Consider the following 19,727-nt stretch of genomic DNA (forward strand, 5'->3'; position numbering starts at 1 on the left):
ATTGTTTTTCCTTTCAAATCAAAACATACTTTCATACTCATTTGGTAAAGGTATAAGCTGTTTTTCATTTAAATAAGATGATCAATTAATTTATCCACGCTTGGGACCTGCACAAACACTACAGCCTGATTAGAGTTGAATAGAAAATTCAAACTCTGAGTCAGTCCAACAATAAAAACAAAATAAAAAGAATATCCCTGCTTGTTCTGGTGAGTTCACTATGAAAAGGCTCAGTTCTGCCGTTTTGAACAGTACGTCAATGACTGTTTCTAGTGTTAAGCCTTTTTAGATCAATATTGTGGCTATTAACAAAATGTAAAATTATTATCTATGCAGGCTATTTAAAATAAAGTCTTAAGTCTTGTCAAGTGAAGACAATAATAAATAAACACCACAAAATATCTATTATATAATACAAACACTACACACTTTGAAAAACCCCAAACAATACTATTGGGGAGTGATGCAACAAGAGAACTACTCATTATTCACTGTCAGCAAATATTGTCTTTTCAATTAAAAGAGAAGTGTCACAAGATTCGAGTTGGTGAAATACGACAAACTCAGTGTTTTGTTGAATGGTTTTATGGAATTGTACATTTTACTGTAAAAGTACAGAATAGAAAAAAAAAAACCCTTTCATCTAAACATTAGGTATCATAAAAAAAATCACAGTGTTGACAGATCTTGATGGTAAAATTATATTCATGTGTACAAAACAAGTCAGTAAAACAGATGTTCAGACACTCTTTGGATAAAGCAGGAAACCAGAGAAGATGCTGTCGTCCTCAGTGCTGGCATAGACCCCGTTCCAGTCCCTGAGCGTCTCCACCCACACCTGGTCCCCCTCATTCAGCTGCTGCACCACCAGAGTGGAGGCTTGGTCAATGTCCTGCCCATACAGGGAGTCCCGGATCCGCACCCTCCGAGAGCCATTCACCACCAGTGTGGCCCTCAGGGGCTGGTTGCGGACAGTGATATGAAAAGAGAACACATAGACCCCAGCGAAGACACACGTGAAGCTGTTAGTAGTTATGTTGAAGTGATTTTCGTCATTGTAAAAGACTTTGTCAAATCGAATGGGGAATCCAGAGGGAGGAAAGGACTTTCTGGGAGAGATGCCCACACTGAAGGCTGAGTGTCTCTGGATTATACTTGTGCCTTTTGTTCCTTTAAAGCCTCTCATTCCTCGCTCTCCTCTCATGCCAGGATAACCTCTGTCACCCTTGGGCCCAGGAAACCTCATCCCTGGTGGCCCTTGGGGACCGCTCAACCCTGGTTCACCTTTGGGTCCAGGGATTCCTGGATCTCCTCTGACGCCGACAGTACCGGGGATACCATGCTTACCATTGGTTCCTGGTATGCCCATGGGACCCTGAACCCCAGCAGGCCCTAGGTCGCCCCTTTCACCTTTAGAACCTCTTTCTCCAAATGTGCCACATTCACCCCTGTCTCCTTTCTCTCCTTTAAGCCCAGGCCCGACGGGTCTTGGTGGACCGTCTTTGCCTGGCTCTCCTTTCTCTCCTGCTGTCCCATTCACACCTGGCTCGCCTTTTGCTCCAACTTCACCTTTGATCCCGTGTAGTCCAAAATCACCCTTTACACCTTTTGAGCCAATATCTCCTATGGACAAAGAACAATGTCAAACATGTTATTTATTTATTTTAAAGAAAGAAACAAAAATCTACCCTTTTGTCCTGGTTTCCCTAGAATCCCAGGTGACCCTGCTGGACCATTGTTCCCTCTGTCACCTTTATCCCCTAAAAAGAGAGCAAATTTACAATATACAATACAACAACACTATTTACTCCTATGAACACATGTGCTAGAAAAGACCACCTTTGTCTCCTTTAAGCCCGATGGGACCACTTAGACCAGGTGGTCCAAGTAAACCGGGTGATCCTGCAAGTCCCCGGTCACCAGGTGCACCTATATTAAATTATAGGAAGTATAAAATACTGTGCTAAAAATTCTGTGAAAGTAACTAAAACTGTACTTGTAGTACCTGTCAGGCCTCTGTCTCCCTGTGGCCCCCTGGGACCTGGTTCAGGAGGACAACATTCACAAAAGTTAAAGTAGCACTCATTATAGTCCAGTGTGTAGTTGTCCGGGATCGCCCCGAGGCCGTTATAGTCTGGAGGATAAGCATGGCTGGGATAGGTGGTCCCCTCTACGATGGGCGGTGGCTGGGCTGGTGCGGGGCTGGGAGTCACCACTATTTTCAGGGTCTTGGGCTTGCTGGTAGTGACGGAGCTGTGCATGGTCACCTGTGGAGCTGGCTTTTTGGTGTACTGGTATTTGGGCTTTGGTGTAGTTTTAGCTTCAACACAGAAGCCCACTGAGAGAATGACCAGAAAAACCACAAGTGTGGATCGAACAATCCTCATGGTTCACTGCAGTTAGACAGCAGAATAACATTACTGGCCACATCATTGTCATTTGTCAATGTACATACATTTACTGTTCCGTGCATAGCTCAGCTCCTTACTCAATTTGGTTAATAATGATCTTTCCCATTCCAAACAACGACATTATATTTAAAAACTCTATCCATTCATTTAACAGAGCAACAGTAGAACGAAACTTAAAATACATAACTATGTGTACGTTTAACTCACCCTCCGATGCATAAGTGCCACAGTCATTTATCCTCTTTAGTGGTGGTGCCTGAAGCTCCTCGTCCCACTGATATTTCTTCCAGACTTGGGCTACCTGCACATGTCCACCAATGAGCGTCTGCTGGAGGTGCAGGGGGAGGTCTGAAACCCAACTACAGGTGACTGGAGCTGACCCGGGGAGAATCAGTGTGCTGTGGCCCGCTCTCTCAGGCCTTGTTGTGTAGAAAGGTGCTTTTGTGATACAGGATACAGCAGCCGCCAGGAGCTCTCTCTCACTCACAGCAGGTGAGGTGCAAAGGCCGCGGGGCAATGGGTCACCTGATACTCCCCAAACTTTCAACTGACTGGCCACAGTGCCCAGCAGCCTCTCGCCATGCTGTGAGCCAGGCAAAGATGGATCAGTGCTGAAGTAGGCTACTACAGCTTTCAGCTAAGTTTAACCAGAATGATGCACACTGCAGAGCATAAAAGTGGAAATCTAAGTTAGTCAGAGATCATCAAAGACTTGAAAAAGTAAATAAAAAGTGCACTTTTTAAACGTTTCTGGAGGAGGGTCTGCCTGTCTAATTGGAGATGCAAATTATTTGACTGGAATGTTCTACAGTATTTAACTTATTCATCTCTTTGGAGACACATGGGTGGCGCCACCAGGCCAAGTGACTGTACATGCCAGCTCTGTGGAACAGCGAGCCCTTTCACAATTAGAACGAATTTTTTAAGGAGTCTTTTTATCAATCTAAAGTTTAATGCCATACTGTGGAACATGCCAGGCATCTCAATGGAGACAAGCATTAGACATTGACATTCGTTCAAAAGACATATGATATAATATTTGCAGCATGTCTTATAAGCCAAACCAACCACCAGATCTGGGATGTTTGCAGAAGCAGAGATGTGGTGTAAAAAAGATTATCCTCTTTCTCACCAAAGCCTGGGTGTGTTTGTAACGCTTCCCTGACCACTGCCTGCAGTCACATTTCTCTATGATCCATGCTGTGCCACAGGACAATGACCCTCTCTCATGAACGGTGTAACAAGATAGTATCAGATTTTAGAGCAGAAGTGATTTTCTGCTCGCTGTCTGATCTGCACTCTCGACTTGTCCGTGACAATGAAGGTTTGAGTAGTGGACATGCCTGGGTTGTCAAAGACCCCACTCCCTCAGAGAGATCCATGTCCAGCTTTGAGTGAGCAGGAAGAAGAGAGGAAATGAGAACTGTGAACTCGAATCAGAAGCATCGGTACGTTAGGTGAGCAGATTTTTCCTTTAATATAGACTTATAGCGGCATATAGGTTAGCTGTCTGTCTGTACCCCACCTTTAACGGCGGGTGTGGTTAAACTTTGACTCTATTGGCCATTCCTATCCAGTAGATAGGTCTCACAGCACAATTTGGGCTGAAATATCTGCAAAGCCAAAAAATGCACTGTAGTCATATATATCATACATAGTTGTAGATGTGGTGTGTAATCGTATGCGTAGAGTATAGTTCCTACAGGGGGCTTCCAGACTCGACCCTGTTGCCTCTGCTGCATTCAGACCACACAACAGCAGCGCTTATCTTACAGTGGACCCAGGCCCCATTCGGCTGTCTGTTCATTCAACACTGGCACCAGGCCGAACATCATCCACACACATTGCACACTCAAGGAGCGCAGCGGAGCCCAGAGCTGCATTATCTTACATTTACCCCTGTTCCCATAAAGAGAGGGTCTATAGTGAATGAGAGGTGAGAAAGCCACAATGTAAAGAACTGACAGCCCACTTGCATCTTCAATTGACTGACTGTCTGAATCTGTGTCTTTCACAATGAGACTTAACATTAGATTTAAGGAGGCTGTTGAATTAGAAATGAATGACTTTTGCAGAGACTGTTGCCCAGAACCATGCAATCAACCAACGTCTCTAAAAAAGTATTTTATCTTTCAAATTATCTCAAAGGTGCAGTATGTACATTTTTTTGCGTTGTCTGGATGTTCTACAGTGTGGCTTTAAATGTATCGGTCTAAATGGAGACACAGAGAAGAACACAGTAAGAAAACCTGTTTGCCCTTGTTATTGAAGCACTAGATTAATGCCCTACAGGTTTAATGCCCTACAGTAGGCTAGAACGTTTCCAATGGAGACAGGCAGATGGTGGACCCTACATACATACAAGTTACATGAAGGATTTTTACACATAACAGTACCAATTACTCCCAATAATTACACCCTTTTCCCATTTGCTCACACAGCAACATCAGCCTCTAACTGACTTTACAATTAGAACATTTAAATATTAAATTAGGTTAGGCATACAGAAGTATTTTCCTTCATCCCACTCATATATTATAGAACACTTTAAACCTGCACATTAAAAGTAAAAAAAGTTTAAACAAATTAAAATACCAATAAAACACATATATACACAGTTATTTTTAATTAAGACTTTTACTTTTGGAGCTACTGTGTCCAAGAAAATTCTCTTGTGGATCAAAAAAAGTTTGTCTAAGTTAAACAATGAATGAAACATACTTAAAAATAAAATGATTGTTATGTACTTTTATTAACAAAAAGGTTCCTCAGCAGGAATGTCTCCAAAGAGTGGCCCCAGTCCCTACTTCCTACAAATGGGGACTAGAACAGAAAAAAAAGTACCAGGAACAGTATTTTTCCAGTGTGAAAACAGTCCCTATTTAGTTAGTCCCCCTTCGCTCACATCCACAGAGCAACAGTGGTGGCTGGCGTTAGCATTGATGATTCTGGGGTATGCAAATTAGCATGAGGTAGGCTACGCTAATACTGAGGTGGGTCATAGCATCTGTAGGCCTGTAGTGTGGAATATTTAGATATGGTTATGAAAGAGGTTATATATACACATACATAAAACTCTGATTCTCAAAACAAGCTCAAACAAACAATGAAATGAACAATAAAACACAGATTTTTTTTACAATTTACAAATTAAGAATTTTATTTTTGAAGTCCAAGAAATTCTTGTTTCAAAAGTTTGTGATCTGATTTTAAATTTAAGACATTTACCAACAGAGGCAGTATAGAACATGGGTTCTAACATGGGTGTTATCCAAAAGTTCGTATTCAGACTGGAAAGTACCTGCCCCTGTGCAGGCACTAAAAGATGAACTCAGTCCTGATAGTTCCTGTACTCAGTGCAAACATGCATCTTATGGTGACTGGAACTACAACAAAAATGTTCCTAGTTCCTACAGTGTGAAAACCCCTTTTGATTGGATTTTGATTCTCAGTAAATTCACGAGTTCTTTCTTCCGAACAGCTTAAATGGTTTGCAAACTAACTTTATTACTTGCTGTGACACATTTGAAAAGCAGTGGCCTAGATCTACAAAACAACATTTGACAAACCCACACTAGTTTCAATTCTAACATATATGACTTCTCCTTGCCACCAGCATAAGAAGAAACTCTTCTTTTTCATACACAAGGACAGTGCGTTTCTCCAGTCTGTCCTTATAATGTGTCTGAGCGGGGGCTTTGTGTCTTGTGCCACCTGATATGTCCCTCCACAGACAAAGCTCGACCTCTATATGTAATGCACTGACTGTCCTGACATGACCCCGACTCACTGGCCACTGTGAAAGCACAAGTAAAGATCCTTTCACTTTGCGTTCCCCGTGCGATTGAGTGTCCATTTTGTACGGCATATAAATAAAAGATGTACATCTCCTCAGTTTCCTGCCACTTTGTCAATGATTCCTTCACAGTGGCTTGTCACCCCCTCAGTAATACATTAGTGGACAAAATAGATGTAATAATTAGGTCCATGGGTCTAATGTAGCATACAGTTGTTACAATGAAATGTGATGTCTGGTCCAAAATGAAAGTATAACTAAAATCTCTCAAATCTCTCAAATTAAGTGTGTAAGAAATCAACAAAGAAACAAGTCTCAAATTCAAGCGCAAGTCTGAAGTTCAACTCAAAGTAAAGAAAAAGGATAAAGATGCAAATCTAACTTCAATGTCATCACAAAATGTATTCCACAGAGCAAGACAAGTTCGACCATATAAAAGCATGTGTCTTTATCAGCGGTATATCATTTAATATTACGTTGGCTAGTCAATGCTACTTGATTTTAAAGCAATACACAAGGAAAACTCAAAACTATCAGCCAAAATCTGAAGCAAAAATAAATTAAAAATAAATAAAATCAGCCCCACTGACAGGGAGAATATGTGACGTTATTTTTTCCCCTTTCCTCAACAACAACAACAACAACAACAACAACAACAACAACAGTGCTGCGCTGCCTCTCAGGGCGTTGCAGTGTTATTATTTTACCACTAGAGGGCGTCCTTGGTGTATAGTCCATGCCTGTTTTGCGTCTCACTCACGGATGTAGCACTTTATTCTTGCGGAACTCTATAAACTTCATCCTCACACTGCGTTGGGCTACTTATATTTCAGAATCTTAAATAAATATCTGACAGATAATATAATGCTCCAGCCAAGCAAAGTGCAAGGACAATTCTACAATGCCAATTTAAAGAAGCATATTTTGAGAAGGTGTGCCTATATGTGTAACTTGTTGGGTTGTAAAGGTTTTTTATGCGTAACTAGGCTAATTTAGTTTATTTTATTTTTTTATCAGAACAGCCACTCCTCGGCTCATATTGACTGATAGTTCACTCTGATACTGCATTGTGAGCTGAAAACCATGCCTCCGGGTCATGCTCCTTCTGAACAAACAACAACATATTAAATGCAGAGTTATTTTAAATAGCCAGCCACAGTCTTGTAATAATTTGATTACCTTGCAAATCATGTCACCATCAAGTGGCATTAAACCCTATTCATAGTTAACATCTTGTTTGGTACATGTGTGCAGGGCATTTGCCTGGCAAGCTTTCTTTTCTATTTGTCTTGTAAATTGTGGCAATTCAATCACAACAATAACCTAAAATATTTTTTTATTTGGTTTGCCAGTAACAGTGAAACATACTGTATGGACAATAAAAGTGTCTTTGAGAGCGAGGCTGAACCAAAAACACAAACTGCACACGCCCAGCAAAGCAAACAGTGTCTCACACAAGTCAGACAAGACTCGTGTGAGCTTCAAGTCATTTTTAGTGACCATGTAGTATGTACGTGTATGTAGGCTATGTATCACGTATGTACAGTATGTCATGGGCTAAAAAATCCTGGTTCACTGGACGGTGACATGTGGCAGATGAATGTTTTTAGGATAAGAGAGAGTGTCTGGATGAATGCAGCTCTTTGGATCCAGGCTTTAGTGATCAATATCTAACAAAGACGATATCAGGTCAGAGTGTCATCGTGTACATAAGTGGGGTTTAAGTTAGAACTAATAAAAAGCTGCTGCTGGCAATGATCAAAATGAAAAGTTATGCCTAAGAATGAGAATAAATATATAAAGAACCCATGTTTATGGCATTGTGATGTGGTACATACACACGGTGAGGCCCAAAGGAAAAGGGTTCTGTTCGGTCTCATCATTTCATTCAGCCTTTTCTGGATTTCCCTTGTCAGATGACTCTGTTTATCCCGTCACTCAGGAGATGACCTTTGACCTCTAACTTCACGGGACACAGACTTACATGAGAAGTGTAAACACAGGATGTTAGGGCAAGCTTTATCTTCTAACTGTAATTAACCGTAGGAACAAACTCCACAAATACTATGTGGAATGTGAGCTTTATCTGCTATTGTCCTACATCCTGGATACTAAAACAGGGGTGTAGGTTTACAAGTTATTACATTACTTTGCTCCTACTCACGTGATGATGAGCTCAGGTATTGTGTGATTACCAGTGACATTTCTATTAAAGATATAACAAAACATATGGTTATGATAATAACTGACTGGGGGCAGTCTGTTCGAGGCAGCTCTGTTTCTTTTGGAGAAACCGAATCCTTTGGGGATTTGTTATGGTGTCTGACCAGAACTGGTTTTGTAGCTTCGCTTTTTCATTGTCCAGTCAAGTCCCATTTCAAATGCATCAAAAGCCTTCGTTTCATGTGGTCTTCTCTTTCATAAAACTAGTCCCTGTACTTTATGGAAGGACAGAATAACAAACAAACAATGTTTTCCAGGGTTTTCATTTTTATTTTTTCTGAGGGTGAAAAGTTCTACTTTATAACTTACAGAGTTTAAAGAGTGTTTTTTATTACAAAAATATAAAACTAGATGTGCATATCATTTAGAATGTGGAAATTATATGTTCAAGAAGCAGATATTTGTTTTAGCCACCAGAAAAAAAACACACAAACATACAACAATTATTTTTGGTAATTGACATTGTAACCAGCCAAGCATTTACCAGTTTATAAATATTTGAATCCATATAAATAAAGTTAACTTACTCAACATTATGAGCAACAGAGTAAAAAAAACAGAACACAACTAGAATTAAAAGATTGCTCAATACTAAATTTACATCAGTTGGCTCCATATGTACCTATAGATCAACTATAGGAAGTAATTCCTGTTGTTATCCACAATAATCTTTCAAAAAAAGTGTATGTGCTAAAGGTGTGGTGTATAAATATTTGCTATAGCTGAGCACACTTTCCCAACATACCAAGACTTTAACAATCACAGATAAAGAGGGCTCGGCACGGCACAAATTAATGTGATTTCTATGGGCTATTTCTCTCTTTGAACACCGAAACAGTTTAGGCTTGGGATAAACTTTTTCAGAGAGTTTCTCAGAAATCCCTTATCTAGATGCATTTGTGATCTTTGCTTAGCAACAATCTTTAGTCCACTATTTTGAATAAACCACAAAACAATTACGCATGGGCAGGTGTGGCCTCCCTGTTTAACTGCAGTGCTGTAAGTATTTTTGATACAAAAACATTTACTCAGTAATGTAAGTGAGTGGTAGATAGTGGGATTATGTGTTATCACAGTCATTCATACACAGACGACTTATACACAGGAGACAACAGCCTCAGACATCAAGCTGAAATACAAATGTGTCCTACAAAGGACAGAGCAAGATGTGTGTCTAAACAGAAACGTGTCCGGAGGTTGTAGAGAAATTGCAATTCTTCATGGCTTTAGTTTTGATTGCAGAGGAAGAAACACGTTGTGTTCAAGGGCTTTGTCATAATACAGGGTAGTTTACATGTGTAAGTCATTTATTCATGTGTTCTCGTTGTAGTTTTAATTCATAAGTGCCATTGTGCTTTCTGGCTGACCTCCAATAATACCTGAGAAAAACTCCAGTGCCAGCCGCACATGGATGGGCACAAAGACATACGAAGTGTAGATCACCATGGCGATGGCGAAGAAGAGGACAGAGTTGAATATAGATTTTTCCCACGGCTCCAGGACATAAATACCAGTAATGAGGAGGTACTGGTAGTACAGCCAAGCCAGGTACTCCCTCAGGTGCTTGAACGTCATTGCTGCAACATCACACAAAAAAGTCAGTCTGATCTCAGGAAAAAGTATGCAAAGATTGCATTAGCCAAAGTTGGTTATTATATAATAACATATTTGGCTCACACATGATCATAGAATTGGTATGATCTGTCTTTGCATGACTGACGTGTTTTGAGCAACAGAAACCCCTGTACCAACACAGGGTTCATCTCTAAATACAGAGAGCAGCAGAGGACACAGTCTGCCTCTGTGCCCCTCACAGATGTCTGTCTCTGTGCCCCTCACAGATGTCTGTCTCTGTTCTCCTCACAGATGTCTGTCTCTGTGCCCCTCACAGATGTCTGTCTCTGTGCCCCTCACAGATGTCTGTCTCTGTTCTCCTCACAGATGTCTGTCTCTGTGCCCCTCACAGATGTCTGTCTCTGTGCCCCTCACCGATCTCTGTCTCTGTTCTCCTCACCGATGTCTGTCTCTGTGCCCCTCACCGATGTCTGTCTCTGTGCCCCTCACCGATGTCTGTCTCTGTTCTCCTCATAGATGTTTGTCTCTGTGCCCCTCACAGATGTCTGTCTCTGTTCTCCTCACCGATGTCTGTCTCTGTGCCCCTCACCGATGTCTGTCTCTGTGCCCCTCACCGATGTCTGTCTCTGTTCTCCTCACAGATGTTTGTCTCTGTGCCCCTCACCGATGTCTGTCTCTGTTCTCCTCACAGATGTTTGTCTCTGTGCCCCTCACAGATGCCTGTCTCTGTTCTCCTCACAGATGTCTGTCTCTGTGCCCCTCACCGATGTCTGTCTCTGTTCTCCTCACAGATGTTTGTCTCTGTGCCCCTCACCGATGTCTGTCTCTGTTCTCCTCACAGATGTCTGTCTCTGTGCCCCTCACAGATGTCTGTCTCTGTTCTCCTCACCGATGTCTGTCTCTGTGCCCCTCACCGATGTCTGTCTCTGTGCCCCTCACCGATGTCTGTCTCTGTTCTCCTCACAGATGTTTGTCTCTGTGCCCCTCACCGATGTCTGTCTCTGTTCTCCTCACAGATGTTTGTCTCTGTGCCCCTCACAGATGCCTGTCTCTGTTCTCCTCACAGATGTTTGTCTCTATGCCCCTCACAGATGTCTGTCTCTGTGCCCCTCACAGATGTCTGTCTCTGTGCCCCTCACCGATGTCTGTCTCTGTTCTCCTCACAGATGTTTGTCTCTGTGCCCCTCACCGATGTCTGTCTCTGTTCTCCTCACAGATGTTTGTCTCTGTGCCCCTCACAGATGTCTGTCTCTGTTCTCCTCACAGATGTTTGTCTCTGTGCCCCTCACCGATGTCTGTCTCTGTGCCCCTCACAGATGTCTGTCTCTGTTCTCCTCACAGATGTTTGTCTCTGTGCCCCTCACCGATGTCTGTCTCTGTGCCCCTCACCGATGTTTTCCGCTGCATTTGTTTATTTCTGTTCAGAGGTGGAGAGAGCAATAGCAAGCCATAATTAAGGGTAGGACATCCCTCCTCCAACACACATTACACAGAACATTGGGAACAATCATAGGTCCAGGGGATGTGAGTATGAGAAAATGCGTAGGAAATCTATAATGAAATGAAACCCAGGGGTTCAACTGGATCTAGTGCATAAAACAAACCCTTCTTTAAGTGAGCAACAATTATTCCCCACACATGACTCACACAGCCTGCTTGAAATGTCGAGGGTTGTATAGTAAACATGAATGAGAACTGTTTGTCCACTTAAGGTACACTTTGGTATCAAGCCCATGTGTAAAATCAGTGGCTCAATTGTATACAAAGAGAGTATATGCCAATTATCAGTTATAGTTGCTTAACCTACAATATTTTAGTGACTTTGAAATTATAGCAAGCACTTTTAAACTATTTACATACAGTCATGATTAAGTTATCTCATTTAGGTTTTGATTTGCGTAGCCGCGGGTCACAGCGGGGCGGAGTCCACAGGTGCGCAAGGTGTTCGCTTTCCAGAAGTTTCCCACTTTCATCATGTCTTATTACACTACCATCGGTGGACAGTATCTTTACATAATTATCTCAGTATTCAAAACATAGTACAACGTTGGCTACTTAAGGATTTAGTTCAAAAGGCAAGTCTTAATAGCCCTTTCGTTCCATGGCAAACATCCCTCTTAACAGCCCACAATTAAGTCTCCCATCTGTCAATATCGCCTCTCACTGGCTTTGCCTATATTAAATTAATTTTGCCGTCTGCCTGGATGCGTTTATTGACTCACCTCAGTCGACGCAAGGTCCCTGGCTGTGAAATGGTGATGACAGCAGCCCGTTCAGGCGTCACTGTTGCTCCCCTGCTTTTTGTACACCAAAAGCTGCCTCGCCAGTTTGTTGTGGCCTATAAGTAGTGACCTACAGCCCGACAGTAGTGACACAGCACGACACACCCACTGCTCGTGCTGTCACTCACCCGCTGTTCACACACTGTTGACGCAGGTGGACGGTCAGACCGACGCACGGCGCGGAGTCCACATTCCATGCAGCCGGTGTGCGCGCATTGGCATGTTTTCAGCCGCACATTTTGCCCTCATGGTCTAAACATCTTGCAGTGTTGGTGGTCCCCAGTCGCATCCGCCAGTCCCGCGTGCTGGAGCCAGTGTCCCGCGTGCTGGAGCCAGTGTCCCGCGTGCTGGAGCCAGTGTCCCGCGTGCTGGAGCCAGTGTCCCGCGTGCTGGAGCCAGTGTCCCGCGTGCTGGAGCCAGTGTCCCGCGTGCTGGAGCCAGTGTCCCGCGCGCGCCGCAGTTTCATCTGGTCTGACGTAAACCGCAGCAGTGCTCTTTGTGTCAAAGCGCATGTCTCATTTGTGTTCAAAACCGAGATTTACTACTGCACTTTTAGCGGTTATGGTTAATTGGAAATAAATTGATAGGTTACTGCATCATTTAGCCCCACTTAATGAGCCAATTACAGAAATGTGTTGTAATTGTGTGTAAACATTTTATTGTCCCCAGTGTCTGCTGACCTGCTCAGTTCACTCTTGATAAGCTGTGCATTATTTATGTGTAAACATGGGCAGCGCCACCATAGCTCTGAGGTAATCCCTGGACACACGGCTGTGTTAAGCAATGTGAGCAAAGGAAAACAATTCATGTATCATACAGGTACTCATCAAATTACCCCTGGAAGCCTGTGGTCTTTTCATTTTAATTAAAAAGGGTTGAGTTCGGTCTTTTGAAATGTTGAGAATAGGTAGGTCAGGGGGTAAGGAGAATCCCATCTTCACATTGATTCCCACTGACACACCCACCCAAGGGACCAACTTGACTCAGTTTCCAAAGTAGACCTGATCACAAGACCCTGACACATGGCTACACAGCCAACAAATGCCTTTACTTTTGTCAAGCAAAATGAACAATTCAAAAGAATTTGGATTGTTGAGAGCTTTCAGATTCGTTGTAGGCTATGAAAGTACAGGAACATGCCAGAATACATTACAACGTAATAGCTCAATAAAAACACTCTAATAAACTTAATTGTTTGAACTTGCCTGTGACTTAATCTCATTTTTAATACGATCAGACATCTTAAGTGCCCTGGCACATTTATTAATGCAGATCTTAGGGAGGCCTTGTCCAGGTGACTAGCTCCCCCTCCTGATTTCAATTCTAATTTCATATCAAGGAAAAGTACAAGAGGACCCCAGAGACTGTTTGAAGAATGTTCTATTATATCAAGCAAAGAAATAGAAATATAGCAAATAAGAATATTGCGAATATATCAAGTTTGGCTAATGGGTACACTATAAATTACAGACTTTTACCTGTAGACAGAAGCAGAACAATGTTAATAGCTCTGCCCATGCTAAAAGTCCCATTCCTGAAAGCAATTACAGAGCCTTTGTCAGTGTTGATGTGGGCACTGGCCAGTATGACCCTCTAGTCCATCATCATGTCAGCTCCCTCTCCTCCTGTCGCATCATTCAGGCTCAGCTCCTCCAACATCTCTGCCAGGGACACGCGTGGCGCTCCATCATCATCGGTGTCGCTTTCAACCGCAATCTTTGAAGCATCTAAAATGTAACAAATTAAAATTACTTACCACCTTGTTAAAGACAATGAAAAATAAATGTAGCTTGTCACACATTTGTACATAATTAATATAAATTACAATAGTTTCCCACCTTTGTATATGTTAATATTCTTTCTCAGTGCTTCATCCTCTTCAAGGTCCTCCAGGAAGTCTTGGTATTGTCTAAAAATAAAAAGGTTCAAAATGATCTTTAAAAAGCTGCCTAACCAATCTTATTTCTGTTTGATTGAAGACCATTTTGGAGCAATATATAATTAGCACGTGTACTAAAACATGAATATGCACATGCTCAGTTTATTTCTTACCGCTCATCATCGGTGTCCATGCCCTCTCGGTCTTTAGGCATCTCTTGAAGCTTCCAGTTCCTGCGTTTAACCCTTCTTGTACGATCATAGCTCTTCTTTATCAACACCTAAGACAAAAGGTATAAGGATTAACACTTTAAAAAGGCGCTGAAGGGTGCTCAGCTACCAGCTTGACTCCATAAAAGATGTTATTGCTTTGCATGGAATGTCCCACAGTATGGCATTTATCTTATCCAACTCTATGGAGATACGGCCGGGTTAAGTTAAAGGTCAGATCTGTGGAGAGGGGACCCCGCTCTCGGTATGTAATGATTTTCTTTATAACAGCAAAGTTTTATGCCTTACTGTGGAACAATCAAGCAAAAAACTTTCCATGGAGGAGAGTAGGTGAGTGACCAAAATGTTACATGGCCAAGTTTTAAAATGCACACTAATGTTCAAATAGCAACTCTGGATCAAACAATTAATCCTTACCACATCTGGAACATGATGGGGGTTCATTTTATTTAAATACTCATCATTAACGTTGGAATTTGCAAAGTCATGCCTAGAATAGGAAAACATTTCATTGTAACTATCTGCAAAGTCAAATCTGAACTCCACCAAATCATGAATGCACACTACATTTACCCCAGAACGAGATCTCCAATGTTCAGCAGGTGGCCCAGGAAAGTGCGGCAATGGTACTGCTGACTGGTATCCATCTCTGAGGTTTTCTGAACCCAAACTTCAGCCAAAGTGTGCTATATGGCATAGACATGCAATAAATTATGACTTCAGTGTATTATTTGACCTTTGATTTGCACACAGGTTCAATAAAAGATTTTTTAAATTTTAAAACAAATCTTTCTCAAAGGATACTTACTTTATTAGACCTCATGCCAGCCCCAGAGCCCAACTTTTGGTTTCTGATAATGTCGATGTCCATAACAATAAACTCCTCCAGCTGTCGTCGGTTACAGAGGCTGTTGAAAGGGTACCTCCAGTATGTGCTCCCATCCACCTCAGCAACTAGAAGAGGTTTAGGTAATTATTGCATTTGTACACTCCACTGAATTCCCCATATCAGTAAATCTGATTTTCTGACCCCTCAGGAGTCATGAAATAGGCTTTCAGAGACCGTCTTTGTGCATGAAGACATGCACTGGTGCAACACTCTGCACATACAGTACACAGAGTGCTTCTCAAACCCTTTGCCTCCTCACAGGATCAAAGCGGAAAGGAGTCAATAAAAATGTACATGCAACATATTCTTCAGCCAGCCAAATGAGCGGTTAATAATTTAAACTCAGAAAGGGGGAGAGGAAACGAGCGTGGAGGAGCAGAGGTACAGGGAGGGAGAAAAGTCGCGGAAGAGGCAGACGTGAGAGATCGGATTAACCATGTGTTGCTGCTGGGTGTTTACCCGTTATAAAAACATGTCTACCACACCTAATATGCACACATTTCCCCAATTTTCTGACCTATGCATCTCTACTCTGCACTATATTTTAATAATTAACAAGCACTTACTCTGCAGGGTGTTGGGGTCAATCAAATGAATAGTGCTGGTGACTCGAACGCAGACACACACTTGACCAAAGTTTCCCAAGCTCTGTGCCAGTCTTGGTGAAAGGCACACCACGTTGTCCTAGTGAACACACAAGGGATGTTAATTTACATAAGGCATCCTCCAAAAGACTAGCCCTCCTGATGACCATAAATCTGGAAATAATCAATATAGTTAATATAAGTTACCCAGTAAAACAATGTCCAACCTAAGCAATTTATTTCAGAGACAGTTGAAAAGATCGGTGTTTGTGGGTGCAATGCTGGGCAGAAGACAAAATATGTATAAAAAGGTCCAACATAACATACCTTGCAAACTGGTACAATCTCAATAGAGTAAGTGCTCTTGTAGTTGTACGTGTTTGAATGTATATCATGAGAGATGAGCCGCTGGGAGGTTTTTGATCTGTAAAGTTGAAAAAGAAAATTTAAACAATCCATTCTAGAAAGTATAGAATATGTAAAAACTTTAAGTAGACACTAGGCTTTGCTCACCGGCATGGTACAGTGCACTGGAGGAAGTCGACCATCTTCTGTGCGTGCTGCTTTGTGCTATAGTAAAAATCAATTCCATCTGTGGTACAGTAGAAACATATCCACAAATGATACTTGCATTTCAGGCATTCATTTCAGAGATTTGCAATTGAAAAAACAAAACAAAATCAAGACTACTTATTGCCTATAAAAATATTTTCCATGCAGTACATCTAATAAACCTACCATGCATTTCCTTGATGTTTAGGGCAGTCTGGTGAAGTTTGTGTTTGAGAAGCAATTGTTCCAGATAGTAGAAGGTCTTCTTATGTTGTGTCTATAATCAGAAGATACTGAAAATGAAATCTGGGCTTTATCAGACACTTGATGTATTTTTGAGCTTTAATCTCTTTTTTTTTATTTATTTTTTTTTTTAAACCAAGTAATCCAAGGTCCAGAGGCAACAAGTAGCAAAATTAGTGTATGCGATTCTCCTATTGATTGTAAAAGACTTCAGTGCTTTCCCCGTGTTCATTTTCATTAAATTCATTAATGGTGTATTTTGTCTTAAAGGTTGTAATTAGTGGAGGGGCGATATTTAGACAATGTATTATAAAAGCACATTAATTCATGATTACAGACATGGTCCTGAAGTGAAGTTTGCCCTTTACAGATGCAGACTATTCAATTAAAAACTCCAACCTTCTGTCGCACTTGAACCACAGCCTTCCAGAAATCCTTGGCTTCCACACGATGGCAGTCATCACACATCTGATACTGGACGACAAACTCCACCACAAAAATCTGCTGCAGAATGGCTCCATTCATCACCTGGAAAAGGCAGTTAGACAGTCGTGAGACAGGTTAGTTTTACCTTACTGATGAGGTGTTGTCGCAATAGTAATTCTTGGCAGATTCTTGGTCTTGAAAACAGTTTTAAGACAAAGAATCTAGAAAACACTTAAAAAATATCAGGCCAAGGCGGGTGCCACCCGGAGGCCCAAACAAAAGCAAGACACATTAACCAGTCAGTCCTAAATGTTCATTTGTTCATTCATTCTCTACCGCTTGTTCCCTTTAGGGGTCGCGGATGACTGGCGCCTATCCCATTGACTTTTGGGCCTTGGGCAAGGTTCAACCTGGACAGTGACCAGCTCGTTGCAATGTCCACATCTTGAAGTCATTAAAGAATAATACTACGTTTTCCCTAGTACTAAACTACAACATAAACAGATCATAATTTTACATTGTATGTGGGACCCGTTACTTCTTGTTCAATACCGGTATTACAACATGTTTATACAGTATAAATGGGGGGTAGGTGAAAACAGACATTATCTGAGCAATTAAACCTTGAATGATCATGTATTAAAAAAAACTACATCGAGTACGGGAAGCTAATGTTGAGGGAGAACCATGTATATATAATTCATAAAAGTTGACTCTGGCATATTATGCCAGAGTCTGGTCCAAGTAAAGTAATTTACAAAATAAGGGTGAAATGACCGACAGACCGACCGCTTGCCACTACATGAGCCTCAATGTTTTGGTTTGAGTGCTATACATGTGCCTAAAACAGGGATAGATTATTGCGTTTGACCTCTTTCTGGATAGTCAATTTTGTCTTAATTCTCTTGGAGTGTGGTTCTGTCCAGAGAAATCCAGCATCAATCAGACGCACCTGTAACAGTGAAAGCATCACATGTAAGAATACTGCCACATTTTAAAAAACATTTTGATTGGATTTAAAACTAAAAACAATTACTTTGCTCATGGACCCTTTCAGTTTTTTAAGGCAAAGCGTCAGTAGCTCCCTTGACTCAAGGGCACACTGCATCCATGTACCAGGAGGCTGCAAGTACCTAATGATAGACCACAAAATTAATCATTGACATTTAACTGGCCTTATATTGTCCTTTTAAACATTATATTGACAAACCTTTCACACTGTTTGCAGAAATGCACTGTAACTTGCTTGGGAATTCCTTCTGATATGTCCACTTGAGACCTCAGACAAGCCACACACATGTTGGCAGGGTTTGGAGGTATAGCCACACCACAAGTACAGCAGAGTCTGAGATAAATAATAAACAATAAACAATAATCGTTATCATAACTGTAGTTCACAGGTACCAGTTGAGCAGAGGGCACAGAGTAGCATTTGGAAATTCTGAAGTACGTACATGTGTCCCTGGCTGCTTGTGGCAGGGGCTTGTATGTACTCCATTGTCAATGGCAAGAGGAAACTTCAAAAGCAGAAACAACCTGTTGCAGACATTAAAATAAGAATAACACTTGAAAAGCAATCGTTGTCGTTAGCCTCAGTTAGCCCAACTACTAGTATTTAACAACGATGCATGCTTAAGGGACACGAGCCAAAATCCGATCAGGCATAAACAATCGACTAAACTGTGCATACGTCTGTAACATATTGTACGTAACAACGCTGAGTTAAAAGTTAAAACTGGATACTCACTTAACTAGACCCACGTTTTTCCACCATTATTTCACATCCATGTTTTCCACGCAGAAGACCGGTGCGCATGCGTACTCACAAAGTAAAGGACCACAAATGTATATCCGCTTCTGCCTGCATAAAATCAGTCGAGAAAAGAAGACTGTTGTCAAACAACACAATGTTTACATTTATGACTTATATGTCCCAAGTCGAACACGTCTAATTAATTTTATATGCTTTTAATACAACTGAAGAGTGCCTCACCTTCTAATGTCACAGAAATAATGCACCTGTAGTGGAGGATTTTGTTGATGCGTTCAAGTTTTACAGGAGACATAAGCTACATAAAAAATAAAGTAAGCTATACAATACACAGGCAAATAGTATAGTAATTGTTTCCCGCAATAATTTAGCTTTGACGATACAAGCTTGCAATGTTAATAATAAATCCAAATCACAGTTCAGAGTTCACCCTTCACAAATCAGCTCAGTTCGGTTTTCACGCGGAGGTGCGTAAAATAACCACGGGAGCGCGAACGCAGCACGGTGGTGTTCCGTCGTCCAGCGGCGGCGGTGCGGAGTCGCAGTGAATGGCAGCTGAGAATGTGGGATTTGTCGCTAACTGACCGCTATTTCGGGGGGACTGGAGCTGGACGAGGCTCGGTACCTTAAGTCAACACGGTGATCAGTGAAGTATAAAAGCTTTTGGCCTCCCCCTTGGCCGTGCAGTGTGCCCAGGCTGGTGGTCGGACCGCTGCTCGCTCCTTGGAGGCTCCGCCGTGCAGGGGCAAAAAGCCAATGGACCGCGTTTAGTCCCAAAACCCCTTAAGAACTCATCCGCGGAAACGACTGTTAAGATGCAGTGAAGCGTCGGGGCCTGCACTGGACGTTTGCTCTGGGTTAAATGT

The 19,727-nt window shown here is 41.8% G+C and overlaps 3 protein-coding genes across 3 annotated transcripts; all 3 read right to left on the reverse strand.

Moving 5' to 3' along the window:
• Positions 1-668: 668 nt before the first annotated feature.
• Positions 669-2,714, reverse strand: otol1b (otolin 1b). Its single transcript, XM_072458405.1, has 5 exons — positions 2,619-2,714; positions 2,006-2,393; positions 1,840-1,929; positions 1,689-1,760; positions 669-1,623 (listed from the first exon to the last, which is right to left on the reverse strand). The coding sequence occupies exons 2-5, from the start codon at positions 2,385-2,387 to the stop codon at positions 740-742; spliced, it is 1,428 nt and encodes a 475-aa protein (XP_072314506.1). The 5' UTR covers positions 2,388-2,393; positions 2,619-2,714; the 3' UTR covers positions 669-739.
• A 6,077-nt stretch (positions 2,715-8,791) lies between these two features.
• Positions 8,792-12,390, reverse strand: sptssb (serine palmitoyltransferase, small subunit B). Its single transcript, XM_072458416.1, has 2 exons — positions 12,228-12,390; positions 8,792-10,007 (listed from the first exon to the last, which is right to left on the reverse strand). The coding sequence occupies exon 2, from the start codon at positions 10,003-10,005 to the stop codon at positions 9,763-9,765; it is 243 nt and encodes an 80-aa protein (XP_072314517.1). The 5' UTR covers positions 10,006-10,007; positions 12,228-12,390; the 3' UTR covers positions 8,792-9,762.
• A 1,209-nt stretch (positions 12,391-13,599) lies between these two features.
• Positions 13,600-18,912, reverse strand: nmd3 (NMD3 ribosome export adaptor). Its single transcript, XM_072464109.1, has 16 exons — positions 18,838-18,912; positions 18,545-18,626; positions 18,301-18,435; positions 18,127-18,223; positions 17,962-18,042; positions 17,064-17,192; positions 16,608-16,698; positions 16,383-16,461; positions 16,197-16,293; positions 15,852-15,969; positions 15,205-15,350; positions 14,970-15,082; positions 14,814-14,886; positions 14,340-14,446; positions 14,126-14,196; positions 13,600-14,014 (listed from the first exon to the last, which is right to left on the reverse strand). The coding sequence occupies exons 2-16, from the start codon at positions 18,586-18,588 to the stop codon at positions 13,881-13,883; spliced, it is 1,515 nt and encodes a 504-aa protein (XP_072320210.1). The 5' UTR covers positions 18,589-18,626; positions 18,838-18,912; the 3' UTR covers positions 13,600-13,880.
• Positions 18,913-19,727: the final 815 nt, after the last annotated feature.

This window comes from Eucyclogobius newberryi, unplaced genomic scaffold (genome assembly GCF_026437365.1).
Source record: "Eucyclogobius newberryi isolate DKJ021-1_F unplaced genomic scaffold, fEucNew1.0.hap1 SCAF_10, whole genome shotgun sequence".
Taxonomy (NCBI): Eukaryota; Metazoa; Chordata; class Actinopteri; order Gobiiformes; family Gobiidae; genus Eucyclogobius; species Eucyclogobius newberryi.